Source organism: Chiloscyllium plagiosum, chromosome 18, assembly GCF_004010195.1.
Source record: "Chiloscyllium plagiosum isolate BGI_BamShark_2017 chromosome 18, ASM401019v2, whole genome shotgun sequence".
Classification (NCBI taxonomy): Eukaryota; Metazoa; Chordata; class Chondrichthyes; order Orectolobiformes; family Hemiscylliidae; genus Chiloscyllium; species Chiloscyllium plagiosum.
In genome coordinates, this window is record NC_057727.1 from 66,346,800 (window position 1) to 66,366,904 (window position 20,105).

A 20,105-nucleotide genomic window follows, 5' to 3' on the forward strand; every position below is an offset into this window, starting at 1 on the left:
GAACCAGATGGGTTTTAAAATTAAAATGACGATCGACAGTGGTCACTGTTAGGCTAGGATTTTATTAAATTCGAATTTCACCATGATAGGATTTAAATGTGTCTCATCAGAACATGAGGTTGGGGTTCTGGATTATTGGTCCAATGGAATTGTACACTTAAACTCTGCATCCCCTTAAATGCCTCAAACATTTTATAATGACAAATGGATACCTGGGAACGAGTTACCCATATCCTTGCCTGAAAGCTTAAACTTCAAATCCTATGTTCCAATCGCTGGTCCTTCTCATTAAAGTTGAAGGCAAAACTTTTTTTTGTATTTCATTGCTCTTCCCAGCACCTCAGTCCCCCTTCACTAGAATTTCCTTCAACAGCCCATACTTGGTGCGCCTCACCCATTGTTCTACCAAGTCATTCCTCCTCATAACTGGGACAGCACGGTAGCTCAGTAGTTAGCACTGCTGCCTCACAGCGCCAGGGACCCAGATTCGATTCCCCCCTCGGGCGACAGTCTGTGTGGAGTTTGGACATTCGCCGCAAGTCTGTGTGGGTTTCCTCCAGATCCTTCCACAGTCAAAAGATGTTTAGGTTAAGTGGATTGGCCATGCGAAATTGCCCCATAGTATCTAGGGATGTGTAGGCTTGGTGGGTTAGCCATGTGAATGCAGGGTTACAGGGGGGGCGTGGATCTGAGTGGGATGCTCTTTGGAGAGTCAATGTGGACTTGATGTAGAGATTCTATGTTTCTGTAACCAATTCCACCTCCTGACATCTGTATCCTGTCTTTCGCTTAACCACGTCATTGAACATCAAAGGGTCGAAGTGCGACAGGGTCAGAGAGCTAGTATGAAGGCTGACATACCTGAATTGCTGGTGCTCCTTGGAGCTGCGAATCTTCGCTGCAAACCTTTCCGCCAGTTTGTCCAGGCTCCGTGAGTACTCCACCTCAATCTCCGCCTTCCTGCGGAAAAATTCCTGCAGATCCTGAAGAAGCTGGAGGCGGGATTCCGACTGCTGCTCCAGGCACTTGAGCTGCTCCGCCAACTGGGCTCGGATTTCTGACGGGGAAAAGAGAAAGAAATGACTCAGTAAGGCAGGGAAGCAGAGATGTGTGTGTTCAGATAGATGGCATTGATCAGTTTTGGTCACCTTGCTAGAGGAAGGATGTTATTAAACTGGGAAGAGTGCAGAAAAAAATTACAAGGATGGTGCTAGGACTCAAGGATCTGAGTTATGATTAGATCCCCTACAGTGTGGAAACAAGCCATTTAGCCCAACAACCCTCCGAACAGTAACCCACCCAGACCCATTTCCCTCTCACTAATGCACCTAACACTACGGGCAGGGCTAATTCACCTGACCTGCACATCTTTGTGGCTGTGGGAGGAAACCAGAGCACCCGGAGGAAACCCACACAGACACAGGGAGAATGTGCAAACTCCACACAGTCAGCCGAGGCGGGAATTGAACCTGGGGTGCCCGTCGCTGTGAGGCAGTAGTGCTAATCACTAAGCCAACGTGCCAACCACTGAGCCAGCACGCCAACCACCTGGCCACCACAGGGAGAGGTTGGCCAAGCTAGGACTTTTTTCTTTAGAACTTAGGAGTCTATGGGGGGGATCTTATAAAAGTGAACAAAGACTATGAGAGGCATGGATAGGGTGAATGCACTGAGTCTTTTCGCAGGATTGGGGAATCGCAGACTAGAGGGCATCAACTTAAGTTTAGGAGAAAAGAAAACAAGGGAACCCAAGGTTCAACTTTTTGTTTTACAGAGTGGTACGTATATGGAATGGGCTGCCAGCAGAAATAGTTGAGGCAGGTACATTAACAACATTTAAAAGGCATTTGGACAAATACATGGACAGGAAGGTTTAGAAGGATATGGCAGGGAAATGAGGTTAGCGACATTTTGGGCCCAAGAGCCTGCCTCCGTGCTGTTGGACTCTGAGACATCCTCAGGGTTTTGAAAAGAGTCATAAACTGTTTAAAGAGGATGATATCGAGCAGCCAATTTGTGCACAGGAAGCTCCCATTAATCACAATGTAAACGTGACCAGTTCGTCAGGCTGCGTGTGTCATTTAAGGAACAAATATTGGACATCACTCCCTCAATTCTGCACTGGAAAGTGTCAGGCTCGATTATATGCACAATGCTTGACAGTGGGATGTTAACCCAAGACTTTCTCCCCAAGCAACAAGACTGATCTCTCGGAATTATATCGGATTCAGACAGTCAACAAAACATGTGGCCATCGCCCTGCCCCTAAAACCCCATTATGGCTAAATAACCCCCTCCATCCAAACAAAAACAAAAGGTTATCAGATGTAGCCTTTAGGTTTACCCCTTTCTCTCCCATCAGCCCCTGGGATGTAATGGGTTTTGCTAAGTCCTTACTCCACAGTGGACCCCCCGGCACCTCAGTCAAACACCTTTCCTTCCTGCAAGGCTAACAGGCAGTGATCTACTCTGTGCTCCACAGACCACTTGACCGTGGGCTTATCACCGCCCAGATCCATCACGTGCACACTCATCAGCAGGGTCCCTGGACTGTCATCGGGAAACTCCAACCACAGTCAGTGTTTCGAACTCCTTAGCCTCAGGAGGCGGAGACCAATTTGTAGTGACCTATACCATCATCACAGTAACACTGACTGAGAACCAACTATGGCCTCGAGTCCAATTGAGCAGTCAGGAGCAACATCAGGCTTGATTTGAGGAACCTAGAGGAGGAATCGATTTACAGGAAAACAGAGAAGACAGCTTAGTGCATCACAGTCTTCCCTTAGGGATGCTGTGATCCAAGGCCAGTTCCGGTGACAACGTCACCTCCTTATCACATCACTTTGACACACTACTCAGCACTATTTCAGAAGTGGGAATGGAGACCAGAATTAAGCAGGGAAATCGAGGGAGAAATTGAGCAGCTTTTGATGGGAACTCTTCTTTGATGCTGCATGAGTGACCCAACAGAGTCCAGACTGGTCTCCTACATTCTACCCTCTGTAGACTTGCTCATCCCAACCTGTGCTGCCCACGCCTCATTTGAAAATCTCCCTCCAACATGGCACCCCTGCCTCGATTATCTCATGCAGCCACCAGCCTGTCAGCACGCATCTGGATTCTGGCCTTTTGAGAATCCCAGCAGGTCTTACACAGTTAATGGTAGGGCCCAGATAGTGTTGTAAAACAGAGAGACCTGGGGGGGTCAGGTTTGCAGATCCTTGAAAGTGGTGCCACTGGTAGACAAGATGCAAAGGCAGTATCTGGCACACTTGCCTTCATTGGTCAGAGCACTGAGAATACGAGTTGGGACGTCATGTTGCTGCTGTACAAGACATTGGTGAGGCCATGTTTGGAGTACAGTTCTGGTTGCCCTGTTATAGGAAGCATGTTATTAAACTAGAAAGAGTGCAGAAAAGATTTGCAAAGATGTTACCAAGACTGCAGAGTTGTCCCAATTCTGCCAATTCAGATCAGAGTGGTGCTGGAAAAGCACAGCAGGTCAGGCAACATCCGAGGAGCAGGAAAATTGACGTTTCGAGCAAAAACCCTTCATCGGGTCCTGATGAAGGGCTCCTGCCAGAAACGTCGATTTTCCTGCACCTTGGATGCTGCCTGACCTGCTGTTCTTTTCCAGCACCACTCTGCTCTAAACTCTGGTTTCCAGCATCTGCAGTCCTCACTTCCCCCAATTCAGTCCAGCATCAAAACCAAAACAAAGAGATGCAGTCTTTACAAGATCCGAACCTTAATGCTACATGACCTGGGGTTTTGAAAAAAAAAGGCATGGGTATTCAAGGTGAGTCTGCATACATAAGTAAAAAGAAGGTTGTGTTTGATATCTTGATTTTATTTATGAGGAGTCAATTTGGAAAGTTAAAGAAGGTACTGTGTCTGCTATGTTCTACATAGGTTTCAGTAAGGCTCTGGACAGGGTTCCAAGCAACAGAATGGTCAAATTAATAAGTTCATGGGGGTTCAAGTGATAGGAAGCAAAGGCTTATGGCCAAAGGAGGTGTCTTTCACCAAAGGTTGGTTCCACTGGAGATTTGCAGGGCTCAGTATCCCTACTGGTCAAGGTGGAGATCAAGGGTTATCGTAGATTATGGTTATTGGTAGAATGCACGATTGAACCAGGAATTACAAAAGCAAATGGTGTGGTTGATAGGCAGGTAAAAAAAACTGGAGGCTCCAGGGAGATTCCAAATAGACTAGTCAGGTAGGCAGAAAAGTGGCAAATGAAATTCAAACTGGAGAAGAAGTGAGAGAGATTATGTATTTGGGGGCAAACAGGGAATAAACAATAAATAGGAGGACACAGAGCAGTGTAGGGGAACAGGGGGTACTTAAAGTGTGCGTCCACAGATGGGAATGGGATAGGTAGACAAAAACATGGTTAAGAACAAATATGGGATATTTTACAAAAGTGGAATTCTGCAAATACTGGAATTTTGAAAGGAAAGCAGAAAATACTGGGAAAACTCAGCTGGTTAGCAGCATCTGTAAGGACTTGCAGATACTGCATGGGCTGCTGAGTATTTCCAGCATTACCCACTGCTGTAGGAAGCCTTGTCTTTATTGGCTGCTAGCTAGAGTTTCAGGGGGTGTCGCAGCTGCAGTACTGCACATAGTTCTGTTCACTATAGTACAGGAAGGATGGGATTGCAATAGTGGGGGCACAGACAGGATTTAGAAGGGACAGATGATTGTTACCTCTGCAGAAAGATGAGGTAGGGGCTGAGTTTGTCTTCCTCAGGCAAAAGCCAAGGGAAGATTTAACTTAAAGCGCATAAAGTTACAGAACCTGGGTTAGAAGAACCTACTTCCACCTGCAGACGTTGCAATAGTCAAAAGGTTGATAAATCGGTGGAAGGCGGAGGTGGGGCAAGTGGGACTTCTTTCATCCGAGAAGATGGTGTGTTTCTGGAACTCCCTGCTGGAAAGAAAGGGTGGCAGAATGGGAGAGGCAGATACACTTGATCACCACTAAAACATGCTGTAACCTCCAGAGGTAAGACAGCAAAAGCTGGAGGGTGGGGAGAGGATCAGCCAGTATGCACTGAACTGCCTTCTTTTCCTTTTTTTAAAAAAATATTTTTTCCAAGTCACATATTCTTTCTGTTACATCACCACATTGAAGAGGGAAAGAACAAAACCCTCTGGTGACATTTTCCAGGAGAAATAACATTCCTTCCTTGGAGTATCTTTGCAGTGGCATATAGCACATCCACAGGGTGGACACGAATATTCCCTCTGAACCTGTACGGGGAGGGGGAAGGTGATGATGATACGATGGCTTTAAGAGGTGTATTTTGTCCTGGATTTTCTTATGGAGAGAAGTTGGAGTTCAGAATGGTCTGTTCCAAGCCAATAAAATAAGCAGCTTGTCAGGCCTTGAGGTTTTTAAAAAAAGTTAGAACAATAGAAGCAGCATGAAGGGGTGGGATCACGCTCACACAGAACCAGGATTTTAGTTTAACTTCCTGTAGCTATTGAGGTTTGGAAGCTGCTATATATCTCTCCCCACTATAGCAAAACACTTGAGTTTTACCCCCCTCTCTCCGTCTGTCTCTCTCTGAGTTTTCTCAAAAAGGTCCTTTTCTCTTGAACTGGAGAATTACATGTGAGACTATCTATTTTACCGAATTTGTTTTTACCAAGGGTATGTTTTTGAGATATTATTATATTGAAGCAGTTGCTGTTATTCCAATTCTTCCTTCTTCCGTTTGTATTTTAACTATAGGGTAAGAATAAAGTACGCTTTGCTTCAAGTCTGACAGTTATACAAATTGAAATGCATCCAGAAAACAATGCCTTACACTTGTCTTTAAAAATAAGAAAATGTTGGGGTCTAGGCCGTCTCCTCATTATATTTTGAGGGAGTTTTGTCTGGTCTATAACTCTGGGAACTTAAACAACTGGCTCCTCTATCACCCTCTGCCTTTCTTCCAAAAAAAAAATTCTGAACACCCACAATGTAGTCACGTGTTGAAGATAGAGAATTGGGTGAGTTCTCAGTACTGATGGGAAGAGGTGGGTGAGAAGAGAGATGAGGCCCAAGGAATCCAGAAATGTGATTTTTACTTATATCAGAGCAACTAAAGGAAGATTTTCCATAGCATTTTGCACAACCTGAGAACAATTCTGGAGTTCATTTGATTTATTACTGTCACTTGTACCCAAGTACAGTGAAACGTTTTGTTTTGTGTGAGATACAGGCAGATCATACCATACAAAGATCAAAGGGTGATTGAACAGTGCAAAGAATACAAAGTTATCGCTGCAGAGAAGGTGCACAAAAGCAAGATCGACATTAGATTTGAAATTTGAGAGGTCCATTCTGAAGTCTAATAATAGCAGGGAAGCTACTGTTCTTGAATCTGTTGGTACGTTTGTATCTTCCGCCTGACTGAAGAGGCTGGAAGAGATTATAACCGGGGTGGGAGTGACCTTTCATGATATCGGCTGCCTTTCCAAGGCAGAGAAGCGTTGATGGAGTCGGTGGATGGAAGGTTGACTTGCATGATGGGCTGGGCTGTGTTCACAACTCTCTAGTTTCTCTCAGTCCTGGGCAGAGCAATTGCTTTACCAAGCTGTGATGCATCCAGATAGAATGCTTTCTATTGTGCATCTATAAAAATTGGGGAGGATCCTTACGGTCATGGTGAATTTCCTTAGCCTACTGAGGAAGTAGAGGCATTGATATTTGGAAGTGCCAAGGCTATTGTAACTTAGGAATTATGAAGTTGTGCACAGCAAGCTCCCACATTCTCCAGTGAGATCAATGAGTTTGGTTTTTTTTTTGTGATGCTGTTCGAGCTATTCAGTGATACTCAGGAGGAATTCCACATTCTAAAATCTTCCACGTGAAAATCTTCAAAACCTATCTGAGAAGGCAGAGGCTCTCTGGTTTAATGTCTGACCTCGGGAGACGGGGGGGAGCGCTGAGGGCGTGCCAACCAGAAGGCATGCATTCAACTCCCCGTAGCGGCAGCGGTTCCCATGACGACTGGACTTGCGGATGGAGAGATCACCCTAAGTATGCTCGATTAGGCCATAGAGATTGCGCTATTCGCCCCCACAGCAAACCTGCCAAGATGGGCTGGACAGGACTCAACGCTGTCGATATCATAGGAAAAGGAGCCCTCTCAGCACATGAGGGGCCTACTCCATCCAGACACATTCACACGTGCAACATCTTAATGACTGCTTCAGTGAAAGCTTTCCTGCAGGCTAACACAGGCAGAATTGGAACAATGACACAGGGCCTGATGTTGAAGCCACACACGCGCAGGTTAACCTCTGACCTGGCAGAGCGGTGTAGCAGCTGCCAAACACACTGCTGCTGGATCTGATTTAATGCACAGATGAGCAACTCGGTGATCACACAGTCCGCTGGGCACAGATCAATCGATCAGCCAGGGCAGTCTCAGGAACCAAACATCTGAACCCCCCTCTCTTTCGGAAGCAGAAATGACAAAAAATATTCACAACGGTTCATTCTTTTTTTTAAAAAGGACACACACCAAACTTGCTTGAAAATGGAAGGGTGGGTGGGGTGGACCAGAATAGGGAGTTCGGGGGCTGAATAGAAGAACTGAAAGGACAGCCACTGTCACAATCTTAAACATCGAGGTATGTTTTTAATCTCATTCCCATTGGTTTATTCAGTAAATATACCTCCAGGGATATTTGCTGCAGATGAGCACAGGAACCCGAGCATTATTTTAATCATGTTGACTGCACCTGCCTACCAATCGATGGTTGTTTACCTGCACTACCCCCTCTGCTCTTCCACATCTCCCTTGTCTCTTGCCTCTTTCCAGTCTACAAATCTCGGCAGCAACCAATTCATATCTGCCTCTCCACCGGGTGAATTACTCCCAGCAGAGACATATTTTCGCAGCTTTGGAGAATCAGCGCTAAGGTGGCGTTAGCTCTGAGCTCACCCTCCTGCTCCCTCTCTCCACAGGAGGGTGAATTAGCCCTTTGGGTGCAGCAAGTCCCATCCATCCATCACTGCCTCCATGCCCCATATTCATTTACATACACTGGCATATGTATGGCAATGCCTCAATTTTGGAATTCTACCCTCAGCTTTCAAATCCCACCTTGGATTGGGGAGGGTTCAGAAAAGATTTACCAGGATGATGCCAGGACTGGCTTTGAGTTATGAGAAGGGGCTGGGACTTTTTTTCTCCCCACTGGAAGTTAAGGGGTGACCTTATATAGGATATAAAAACATGAGGGGCACAGAAGGTGAATAGCAAAGGTTCTTTTCATCTAGTGAGGGAGTTCAAAATTAGAGGGCATATTTTTGAAGTGAGAGGAGGAAGATTTAACAGGGATCCGAGAGAAAATTGTTTCACACAGAGGGTGGCTTGTATGTGGAATGAACTGCCAGAGGAAGTCGTAGATGCAGGTAAAGTTACAACATAGTGGCTCAGTGGTTAGCACTGCTGCCTCAGTGCCAGGGACCCAGCTTTAATTTCACCCTCAGGCGACTGACTGGAGTTTTTAACGTTCTCCCTGCGTCCTACAGTCCATTGGTGTGCAGGTTAGGTGGATTGGCCATGTTAAATTTCCCTATGGGGCCCAGGGATGTGCAGGCTAGGTGGGTTAGCTTTGGGAAATGCAGAGTTTGGTTGGGGGGGGTGCGGAGGTGAGTCTGAGTGGGAAGCTCTTTGGAGAGTCTGTGTAAACCCAATGGGCTAAATGCCCTATTCCCACATTCGGGGTGCTATGATTCTATATGGAACTGTTCACAAATACTGGACTCCACTAAGCAGTTTACAGCTAATGAGGCACTTGTTAAAACTGTGCTCATTGTGGCCATGTTGGAAATGCAGCAGCCAATGAGCACACAGCAAACTCTCCAGCAAAAAAAAGTGATCTGCTTTTTGTGATGTTGACGGAGGGATGACGATTAGTCAACCCCTCTCCTATCTTTCTGGATCAGTGGTGCTGGAAGAGCACAGTAATTCAGGCAGCATCCGAGGACAGGCAAAATCGACGTTTCGGGCAAAAGCCCTTCATCAGGAATAAAGGCAGAGAACCTGAAGCATGGAGAGATAAGCTAGAGGAGGGTGGGGGTGGGGAGAGAGTAGCATAGAGTACAATAGGTCAGTGGGGAAGGAGATGAAGGTGATAGGTCAGGGAAGAGAGGGTGGAGTGGATAGGTGGAAAAGCAGCTAATGAGGCACTTGTTAAAACTGTGCTCATTGTGGCCATGTTGGAAATGCAGCAGCCAATGAGCATGCAGCAAACTCTCCAGCAAAAAAAAAGTGATCTGCTTTTAGTGATGTTGACTGAGGGATGACGATTAGTCAACCCCTCTCCTATCTTTGAAAGGGGACCATCTTTCGCATCCACTAGAGGCACAGGGCATCTGTTTAATACAATGTGTAAAGAGATGGCATCTCTGATAGTGCAGGGTTCCCATGCTGGAATGTCAGTCTGGACTTCCGTGCATCAGGGAGATTTGAACCTTTAACCTCTTCATTCAGGGGAGAGTGTGCTACCAATTCATCAACGGCTGATGCACAGTATTGTTCCCTCTACTCCGCAGAGTGAATGTTTGAGCGACTTCCATCTTTGTGTATTTCATCCATCTGCAAAGGCAGTTTGTTGTAATTTACATATTCCAACATTGTGGTAAAACATCGCCAAGAACCTCTATTGTTTTTCACTACCCGGATTTAACGCTATTGGAATGACCCTTTTCAAAGCTGTAGTTATTCAGCCAACTGTCTCGGGGGGAGGAGGGGTGTCCTGAGGCTTTTCTTTGGTTCACCTGTACATCAGGAGCTTAATGTCATTGCCATACTAACACTCAGCACAGGCATTGGCTAACTGCCTACAAAATCAATTCAAGACTCCTTCCTGCCCAAAAACACACTATTAATTTAATGACTGAAGTGAGGCCCGATTATCTCCCTGCAAGTTACAGGAGTGGGGGAAGTATGGGTATTGATATGAAGCTCAAAACGAGTCCGGATAAACGAGACAAAATTCTTCACACACACAAGGTCTCAATGCAGCTATTTATAGTTGTGAACCTAATGTATCTCTCTGTCCAACAGCCCCTCTCCAGCTCTCAACATCATACAATCTAGAAGAGGTCCTGCCACAAAAATATATTGCTACCTGCACTAGCCCCACTAGGTCTGTGAGCATAACAAAGGGTTTGAGGTTTCCCAATTTTATGCAGGCAGGGAATTCTGGACCTCAACCAATCCCTCTGGATGAAAAAGGTTTTTCCTCAAATCCCCTCTAAACCTCCAGCCTCTCATCAAAATTATGCCTCCTTTTCAATCTTAAAGGGAACAGCTACTTTCTATTCACCTTGTCTTTGTCTCTCATTATCTTATAGACTTCAATCAGGCCCTCCTCAACCTTCTCTACTCTAAAGTGAAGGATCTGAACGTATCCAGCCTCTCTTCATAGTGCTCCACCCCAGACAACATCCTGGTGAATCGCCTCTGCACCCTCTCTAGTGCAATCACATCTTCCCATAGTGTGGAGAGCAGAACTGCACACAACACTCCAACTGCGGCCCACCTGAAGTTCCACACAGTTCCAACACAACCTTCCTGCTTTTATAATCTGTGCCATGACTGATAGAGACAAGTGTGCCCTGTACACCATCTTAATCTCTCTATTAAACTGACCTGCTACCTTCAGGGATCTGTGGACAATCATCCAAGATCCCTCTGTTCCCTGGAACTTCCTAGTGTCCAGCCATTCGTGAGTGCTCCTTTGTCTTATTCATTCTTCCAAAGTGCATCACCTCACATTTATCAGGGTTAAACTCCATTGGTCACTGATCTGTCCATCTGACCAACCTATTTATACCCTCCAGTAACCTAACACGTGCCTCTTCACTGTCAACTCCCCAGCAAATCTTAGTGTCATCCACAAACTTATCATCCCTCCCCATATTCCCATCATGCATTATTTAGGAATATCACAAGCAATTAGGGACCCAGCACTGATCCCTATGGTACACCACTAGACACCAGCCTCCAGTTAGACAAATAGCCTTCTACCAGCACCCTCTGTCTCCTGTCACTAAGCCAATTTTGGATCCAACTTGCTAAGTTACCCTAGATTCCACGTACTTTTACCTACTTTATCAGTCTCCAATCTGGGACCTTGTCAAAGGCCTTGCTGAAATCCATATAAACTACATCAACTACACTACCATCATCCAAAAATAAATCTAATTCCACTATATTTGCTAGGCACGACCTTCCTCTGACAAATCCATGCTGACTATCCCTGATAAGACTTTCCATCTCTAAACTGTGATTAATTTTAATCTTCACTATTTTCTGCAGAGTTAATAATAACTGGGAGTTTAAGAAAAAAAAAGCAAGTACCCCTCAGACTGTTAGGAGAGTGCAGAGGGAGCTTTACTTTCTATCAAATCGCGCGCTGTCCCAGACCTGTGAGTGTTTGATGGAGGATAGTGTAGAGGTAGCTTTACTCTGTATTGAACCCCGTGGTGTCTCTGTCCTGGGAGGAATGTTGATGGGGACAACAGAGTAGAGAGAGCTTTACTTCCGGTTTAAAAGAATAAAGTTTGATTCTGTATCAAAGCCTGTGTAATTGCTGAAGGACAGTACTCCTATTCCTCAACGGTCAAATTTCTCAACTAATGAGTTCAGAAAACACAAAATTACAGAAACTGGGTCACGGTTACAGAGTGTTTCTTGGCTATGAGACACCATTTTCAGACTTGCCAAGCCTCACCTGCCCTCAGGAAAGACATTCATCAGGAAATTCAACTGTGATTTCTGGATAGATGTCAATCTTAAGAATAAAGGTCATTCCATATGCTTAAACAGGTTCACAATCTGCTGCAGTCATACTTGATGTCTATATGAGACCTTAAGTAAAGTTAAACAGGAAAACATGGAACTTCAGCTGGCAATCTGGAATAGTAACCTGGACTACTGACCATTACCTCACTGTACCAGTGTATCCTGTGGCCTATAAATTGTGGGATTGCAATCTGTGGTCATGGATTGAGACAGGCCAAACTAATATCACATTAAATCCAACAACTATACATTAATTTTGGCACAGAGGTGGTCACTTGGCCCACTGAGTCCACACTGGCTTCCTGAGCAATTGGTTTAGTGTCCAGTTTCTTCCAGAATCCACCCACTCCATTGTAGTTATAAGTGACATTCAGCTCTCTGACACCATCATAAAGTTGCTCCTGGGTCCCATGTACTCACCTAACAGTCCCTGTTTCCACCATCCTTGGGAGCAGTGAATTCACTACCAAAAGGAACCCTCTCCTCACATTGCCCTGTATCTTTTGCCGTAAACCATTCATGTGTGCTCTTTTGTCCTTGCCCCATCACCTTATGGGAGCAGTTTCTGGTGGTCTACTTTATCTAAATCTTATGATTATACTGTACCCTGCTATTAAATCTCCCTTGCTCCAAGGAGCAACCAAATCTTGTAACTAAAATCCACTGGCTCTGGAACCATGCTGCTGAATCTCCTCTGCAACCTCTCAACAATCCTCAGACACTTCCCAAAATGTGGTGGCCGTGTTAAACACCAGATGTTAAAAAAAAAAAAGTTGTTCAGAGAGCGCCCAGGCATTTATTCTTCTCATTAGAGGTTTACTTCAAACTTGCCCATTACAGAAATTGCAACATTACTCGTTGCCCATATATTTATTCAAATCTTACAAGATAACAGACTAGATCGGGGCACAATACTCAACTGTAGGTTAATAAAAAGGCTCAGCATGCCTCCCCTGCTTTTGTGCCCAACACTTGGATATATGAAACCAAAGATTCCACACACTTTGCTCACCTGCCACTTTCAAAGATTTATGCACACTGACTCAGAGGTTCCACTGTTCCTGCACAGTCCTACATTGTCTCTCCTGAGCCCTTTTGTCAAAATGCATCACCTCGTGGTTCCCTGCATTAATTCTCATTTGATACTGGCCTGCCCATTCTGCCAGCCTATCATTGGCTAGTTGATGTTCATGGATGTGGATCGTTAGCGGTCTTCCTGTTTGTCCTATATAGTGTTTTGTGCAGTCTTTGCATGGGATTTTGTACACTACATTGGTTTTGCTCATGCTGGGTATCGGGTCCTTTGTCCTCCGCATCCATGAACATCAACTAGCCACGAAACGCCACGACCAGCTATCCTTAGTAGCCACACATGGAGACGACAAGCAACATGAATTCGACTGGGACAACACTACCATTATAGGGCAAGCCAAACAAACAGCCAAGGAATTCCTAGAAGCATGGCACTCATCCACAAACTCCATCAACAAACACATAGACCTGGACCCAATATACCGGCCTCTACAGCGGACAGCTGAAACTGACAACCGGAAGCGGCAGGGACAGGCCACTATAAATGCCGGAGGAAACATCACAGAAGCGCTTCACAGGAGGCTCCCAAACACTGAGGATGTCACCTAGACAGGGGACGAAACGTTTGCAATAAAAATTTCCAGCTCGGCGAACAGAACCACAACAACGAGCACCCGAGCTACAAATCTTCTCACAAACTTTATCCACCCTATTTGTCTAAGGCAGAAAATGAAAGTGGCCACCCTGCTCAATGAGCCTCAATCTTGTTAACTAGTCTTCTATATTGTTGCAACTAAACCCTAGGTAAGGTTCCTCAAGCAATTACAGTTTGAGACAGATAGCCCAAAATCAATAAGTCCCCAGGTGAGGAGCAATGAACCGCTTCACTCTCTTCCTGATTTACCACCCCGCCCCCTCCTCCAACCGCTTTGCAACAAGATTAATTTATGAAAGGTTACCTCTCTCCCTCCCTGTGTCTGCCTTTCTCCCAAACCAAGTGAATTTGTGGTTTAAAAAAGGGAGTCAATTTAACCGGGTGCTCTCGAATTAGCAAGAGAGACTTTATTAGTAACTGAACATGATAAGAATTAATAAAAACAATACAGAGAGATTAGGAATAAGAAGGGAGTTCAAATGAAGATGAAAGTTAGAAAGGTATACATATCAGTCTCTCAGGATGGTTTGTGTAGAGTCAATTGTGGAACGCTTATAGTTAAGCAATTGATTTCAGGATCCTTGGCTTTTACAAAACATTGAACTCTTTGTTCAGTTTCCATTGACAGTGATTGGTTGGCATTCCTGATGAAGGGCTCTTGCCCGAAACATCGATTCTCCTGCTCCTTGGATACTGCCTGACCTGCTGTGCTTTTCCAGCACCACATTCTCAACTTTGATCTCCAGCACCTGCAGTCCTCGCTTTCTCCAAGTGATTGGTTGGCAGCCCTCTGAACAAGAAAACCCTCTTACCCAGTTCCTTTTGACTGACCTGGTCGCTAGCTGGCTTCGAGCATACAGTGTGAGAGACTATTACCTGTGACATAGGAGTAACCAATGGTTGATTCTTCAACTATGACCTTCTCAGAACAACAGCACTTGAACCCAGACAATTAGAAACACACAGCATAGAAACAGACTCTTCAGTCCAACGAGTCCATACTGACCATGCTCCCAAACTGAACTAGTCCCACCTGCCTGCACTCCAAACATTTCCTATTTGTGAACTTATCCAAATGTCTTTTAAATTTTGTAGCTGTACCTGCATCCAGTACTTCCTCTGGAAGTTCATTCCACATATGAAATAGCTGCCATGTAGCCCCTTTAAATCTTCTTTCTCCTCTCATCTTAAAAATATACCCCCTAGTCTTGATCTCCCTGACCTAGGGAAAAGACTCTTGTCCTTCACCTTATTTATGCACCTCTTGATTTTATCAACCTTAATAAAAAGGTCACCCCTCATCCTCTTAAACTCCAGTGAAAAACGTGCCAGCCTTTCAGTCTAAATATATAGCAGCAACAGTCTAATTGCCAGCAACATCCTGGTAAATCTTTTCTGAACCCTCTCCAGTTTTGTAATATCCTCCCTATAACAGGGCAAGCAGAACTGGACACACTACTTCAGCAGATGCTTCCTCTTGTACAATTATTCAGTTCAGTTCGTTAGCACGTTTCCCCCTCCCGTGAACACACTTATTGGGGTTGCAATCTGCTTTTAACACTTTTTTGTATGTTCTGGAAGAACATAGCAAAGAAATGTCTGTAAGAAGTGTCTTTTGCTTTGGAGGGGGGAGATGAAAATAGTCAGTGCTCTCATTATCGCTTCCGGTTACATCTGTCTGTGTTTCTCTCTCTCTCTCTCTGACACTTCATGATTCCTACGCAGGACTTTCCCAGACTGAATTTACATCTGTTGTGCTTTTGTCAGTCACAATCTTTTTTTTTAAAAAACTGGAATTAAAAGTTCAAAAAATGTTCATAACACGTCATGTGTTGCCATGACAATACAAGTACTTTAACAAGTGCTTGACAAAGAGAACATCCCTTCATTCAGCTTGTTTCATCATAGTCATTTCAACAAAATAAAATCAATTAGATCAGTCACAAGTCTGTTCTGGCTCTCTTTCATTATAACTTTTCCAAGAGTTTTTCCCCCTTATCAACAGCATCCTTACTTCAGATTCAGAGGACCAGGAGAGGTCGTGGGTTTGAGTGCCACTCCAGGAAATTTTGTGCACAATCTGGTCTGACTCTCCACTGCAGTATAGAGGGAGCGCTGCTCTGCGTCAGTACCATCTCTAGCGTATTGAGCCAAATGCCCCAGCCTGCTAAGAGATCCCATGGACAATGGTTGTCTCTCAGCCAACGTCATTGAAGAAAGAAGCAAATGGATAATCTAGTTATGATCACGTCACAGTTTTGGGGAGTTTGTTTGCTGCTACGTTTCTGCTAGTAGCTATGTTTAAAAAAAAAGAATGAAATTGGCTGCAAACATGGGACATCCTTCAGACAGAAGCTGTTACATAAATGCAGGCTCTTTCTTTGGGCACGAAGATACGGCGGTGGCTGACTCTTCAGTTGCTTCACTGCTGCCTTTGGAAGAGACAGCCCGATGATTAAGTTGGCGATGAGGAGACGCTCAGCTCAATCGAACACGTCCCTGCCATTTGATAAATGTGGCTCCGTTTCAGAATTGCTGCTGCAATTTGTAACAGATGTCTCCGTGTTATATGCCACACCGACCTTAGGGACCAATTCCTACCACCAGGGAGAACTGGCCAGCCGGTGAAAATTCGGCTCCTGAGAGACTGATCAAAAGGGAGCAGGGAAAAAAAAATGTGGTTCTTCTCCTCGGTGCTTGGCCCACCATATCTTCATCTTTCTCAGGGATATTGCTTAAAAACTGATGACTGGCAGTGGGAGGGGATCCCTCTGGTTCATCCAGCAAGACTCCAAAGCCTGAAATCCCAAATCACTGACACCTTCACATATATCACTGCCATCTCGCACAGGAGGAGATGAAACCTGGGTCAGTTTGAGTGGAGGGGGGGGGGGGGGGGGGAGGGGGAAGAGAAGTTTAAAAAAAAGTCCCATTCTTCACTGATCAAACCTAGATCACCCTCACTTAGGATGGACACGGCAGAGAGTGACTCAGATGATGCCGGGCATAAGGAAATACAAATAGATTTTAAAAAGTGTTTGCTTTACCTCCATAGGCAACTGTGAAAGGATGAGGGAGGAGCAGTCTATTTGGAGTGGTCGAGGGCACCAGAATGAAGAGACATTGTTGCAAAATTAAACGGCACTGTGGCTCAGTCGTTAGCACTACTGCCTCACAGCGCCATGGACCCAGGTTTGATTCCTCGGACAACTGTCTGTGTGGAGATGGCACATTCACCCAGTGTCTGTGTGGGTTTGCTCTGGGTGCTCCGGTTTCCTCCCACAATCCAAAGATGTGCAGGTTAGGTGAATTGGCCACGCTAAATTGTCCATAGTGTTGAGGATTGTGTAGGTTAGGTGCAATTGTCAGGGGTAAATGTAGAGTAATAGGGTAGGGGAATGGGTCTGCGTGGTTTACTCTTCAAAGGGTCAGTGTGGACTTGTTGGACCAAAGGTTTTACACTGTAGGGTCCGGGTTCAGGCAGTGTGAGCAGACATTTCGCTGGCAGAAGGCGGTTAGATGACGGAATTCTGGGTGGGGAGGGCGAGCTTGGTATGGGTCTGGGTGAGATGCTCTTCGGCTGGTCAGTGTAGAGTTGTCTGAATGACTTCTTTCCACACTGTCAGGATTCTACCAGTGGCTAAATTCAGAATAGCAGATTGAATACAGCCACTTCTTCTAGAACACGATGGTTACATTCTTATGAGACCCTGCACTGTCCAAAAATTGCATAATAAAATTAGCACTTCAAGTATTGGCGACACAGACACGTTATAAGCCCACACATTTTAAAAGTTCACACTTTAGAAACAGCATCCCCTACTCGTCAATCACATTAGAGCCCATTCCGGTGACAAAACACTCATTACAGTGGAACGACTTGCAGGTTAAAAGAAAAATTGCAGTGATTATTGTAACCATGTATGGAAATGTGATTAGGACTGTGGTGCTTTGGTTCCTTCAAGCCCAGAGTGGACTATCATGGACTAGTATTATCAACTTTTGTGGTCCAACTAGAAGAGTTGCATAGAGTAAACAATATGAAGTTTATTACTCTGGCAACCTGTAATGATGTATGAGCTACATTACAACGGAGACTGCAGGGAGCACACTAACCTCACATCTGTGTCCCATGGGCCCTCTCTTTTACTTTCCGCAAGCTCAACATTACGATGGGTACCAGGTTACTGCGCAAGGAAATATTAACCCTTTCAGGCCTATACACAATGGAAATTACCTGGTTGGGTTAAGAATAAATGCAGACATGATCAGATTGGGTAAACTGGCCTGCTTCAACACAAATAAGCCATGCATACCCTCAAGCCTGTTCTGTCATTCAGTTATACCATGGTCCACCGGCATTCTAAGTCCTTTGCTCCAAAACCATTAATACACTTTTTTTAAAAAAAAAGACATTTGAAAATTTCAATTGGATGCAGGTATAAATATGCTAAAAAGACATTTGAATAAGTACATGAATAGGAATGGTTTGGAGGGTTATTGGCCAGGTGGGACTAGTTTAGTTTGGGATTATGGACTGACCCTGCACTTAGCACCAATTTTAAAACGTTTATACCTTTATGATTATTAGAACAAATAGTTTCTCTATTTTATCAATTCTTTTAATCATCTTAAACATTTTAATTAGGTCATCCTTTCAATTTCTTTAAGGAAAATTATTCCCTAGAAGGTGAGAATAAAGGGATTAAAAAGGTCTAGTCTATGCAAAAATGTCATATTTAATCTTTTCAGCCATGGTTTCTATGCAAGAACTCTGTAGTAAGGATTTCTGAAGGCCAGCACAGCGGGAGCACCCAGTTAGTACTGATACATTTCTCAATTTGCCACATTTTTCCAAATCCATGCCTCAGCCGGGAGTGGAACGACTGGAGATCGGCTGATTCACCACAGGGAAGGAGGAAGCGATGGACGAATACACCGCCACTCACCACTTCAAGAAAATCCCTTTCATAGACCGGACCCCTTTCATAAACTCAAACATTCAATCTCCTAAAAGAAAAACCTGGATATATTTCCAAGTACTCCATCCATCTTGGCACCTCCCCAGTAACTCATGATCTGCTGTTTTCCACACAACACCCTCCCTCTTCAATCTTATTTTTGCACAAGCACAGGGACAGGACAATCCTGTCACATAGACGATCTGACATCTCAGCCAGGAACTATCCTTCTAATGCTGATCTCACTCTGCACCACATTTTATATCTTTCCTGTTTCGGACAGTTAATTATCTCCACTGTCAAGCCTTAGGTAAGAATGCCCTTCTCCTAAACTTGAGGAACCACTTGCAATTCATTCTGATTGTGAATTTGGGGAAAAACAGGGTGGGAGATGTCCAAGTTTTGTTTTGCCAGTATTTAACAGAGGAGGCAAAGATGTAGGAAACCCCACTAAACAGTTGAATCGACAATGCAAGGCCTGGTTACCTCAGTTGTAAAGGAGAAACTGTGATGCAAAGATTTATATATATTTTAACAATTTATTTTCGATTTTGAAATAGTGGCATATGGGTTGTGGTCTGTGGATGAGAGTGTTTAAATAATTAACTTGTCAGTCTTTCTGGAACCATGATTTTCTGAAATTAGCCGACAGAGAAGGAGTTGATCCTGGGTGATAATGGGAATATGTTTGTTGAGGGAGGGATTTTCAAGAGGTCAGAGGAAAAATTGAGCAACATTAGTCTGATTACAATTTAGAAGGATCAGAAACTGTTTCTTAAACTCACTTAAAAAGGGAAAAAACCATAACTTGAAAAAAGGTTTGTTTTTCATTTTGCAGAAGTCCTGGTTGAAACTGGATGTATGAAACAGTTATTCCTAAAGAAAGACAGCTAGTTCAGAAAAGTTAGGAAATGTTTTACTTTGACAATTCCAGACCAGGATATTTTTTCAGAGACTGAAGAATATATTCAAAGCTCAGAAAGTCTAAGCTCCAACAAAACCCAAAACTGCTGGAGAAACTCAGCAGTTCTGGCATCTGTGATGAGAAAACAGTCAATGTTGAGTCCAGTGGCTCTTCTTCAGAACTAAAAACTCAGTTGTGTGACTAATCAAGACTGTGAATTGAAAGAAACAATTAAGTTAAACCAACATTTGTGATAACCATCTTTAAGCGCTACGAAAAACATGGGTGTGGTTTTGAGATTGTGTTTGAAATTGTTCAAATTATGTTATATGCAACTAGCTTGTTCTATTTAATGTTTTCTTTTGCATAATAAGCCTTATTTTATTGTTCAAACCAAAATTTGTAGCATTATGTGCTTGTGTTTCAGTGAAAGGCCACCTCAATAAATAAATGATCTATCAAACCAAACTTCATTCTGGGAAGAGGTAAACTAACACCAAACCATCATCTCCCAGACCATACAGAACCTCATCACCTCAGGAGATCTCCCACACACAGGTTCCAACCTCATAGTCCGGGAACCCCGCACTGCCCGGTTCTACCTCCTTCCCAAGATCCACAAGCCTGACCACCCTGGCCGACCCATTGTCTCAGCATGCTCCTGCCCCACTGAACTCACCCCTACCTACCTCGACACTGTCCTATCCCACCTAGTCCAGGAACTC

General features: G+C 44.4%; 1 protein-coding gene across 1 annotated transcript in view; it reads right to left on the reverse strand.

The window, feature by feature from the left end:
* Window positions 1-20,105, reverse strand: part of LOC122559273 (SLIT-ROBO Rho GTPase-activating protein 3) — a 174,367-nt gene that overhangs the window by 91,172 nt on the left and 63,090 nt on the right. The window contains exon 2 of the mRNA XM_043708654.1: window positions 862-1,057. Coding sequence (XP_043564589.1) covers window positions 862-1,057 — 196 coding nt within the window. The remainder of the gene's footprint in view (window positions 1-861; window positions 1,058-20,105) is intronic.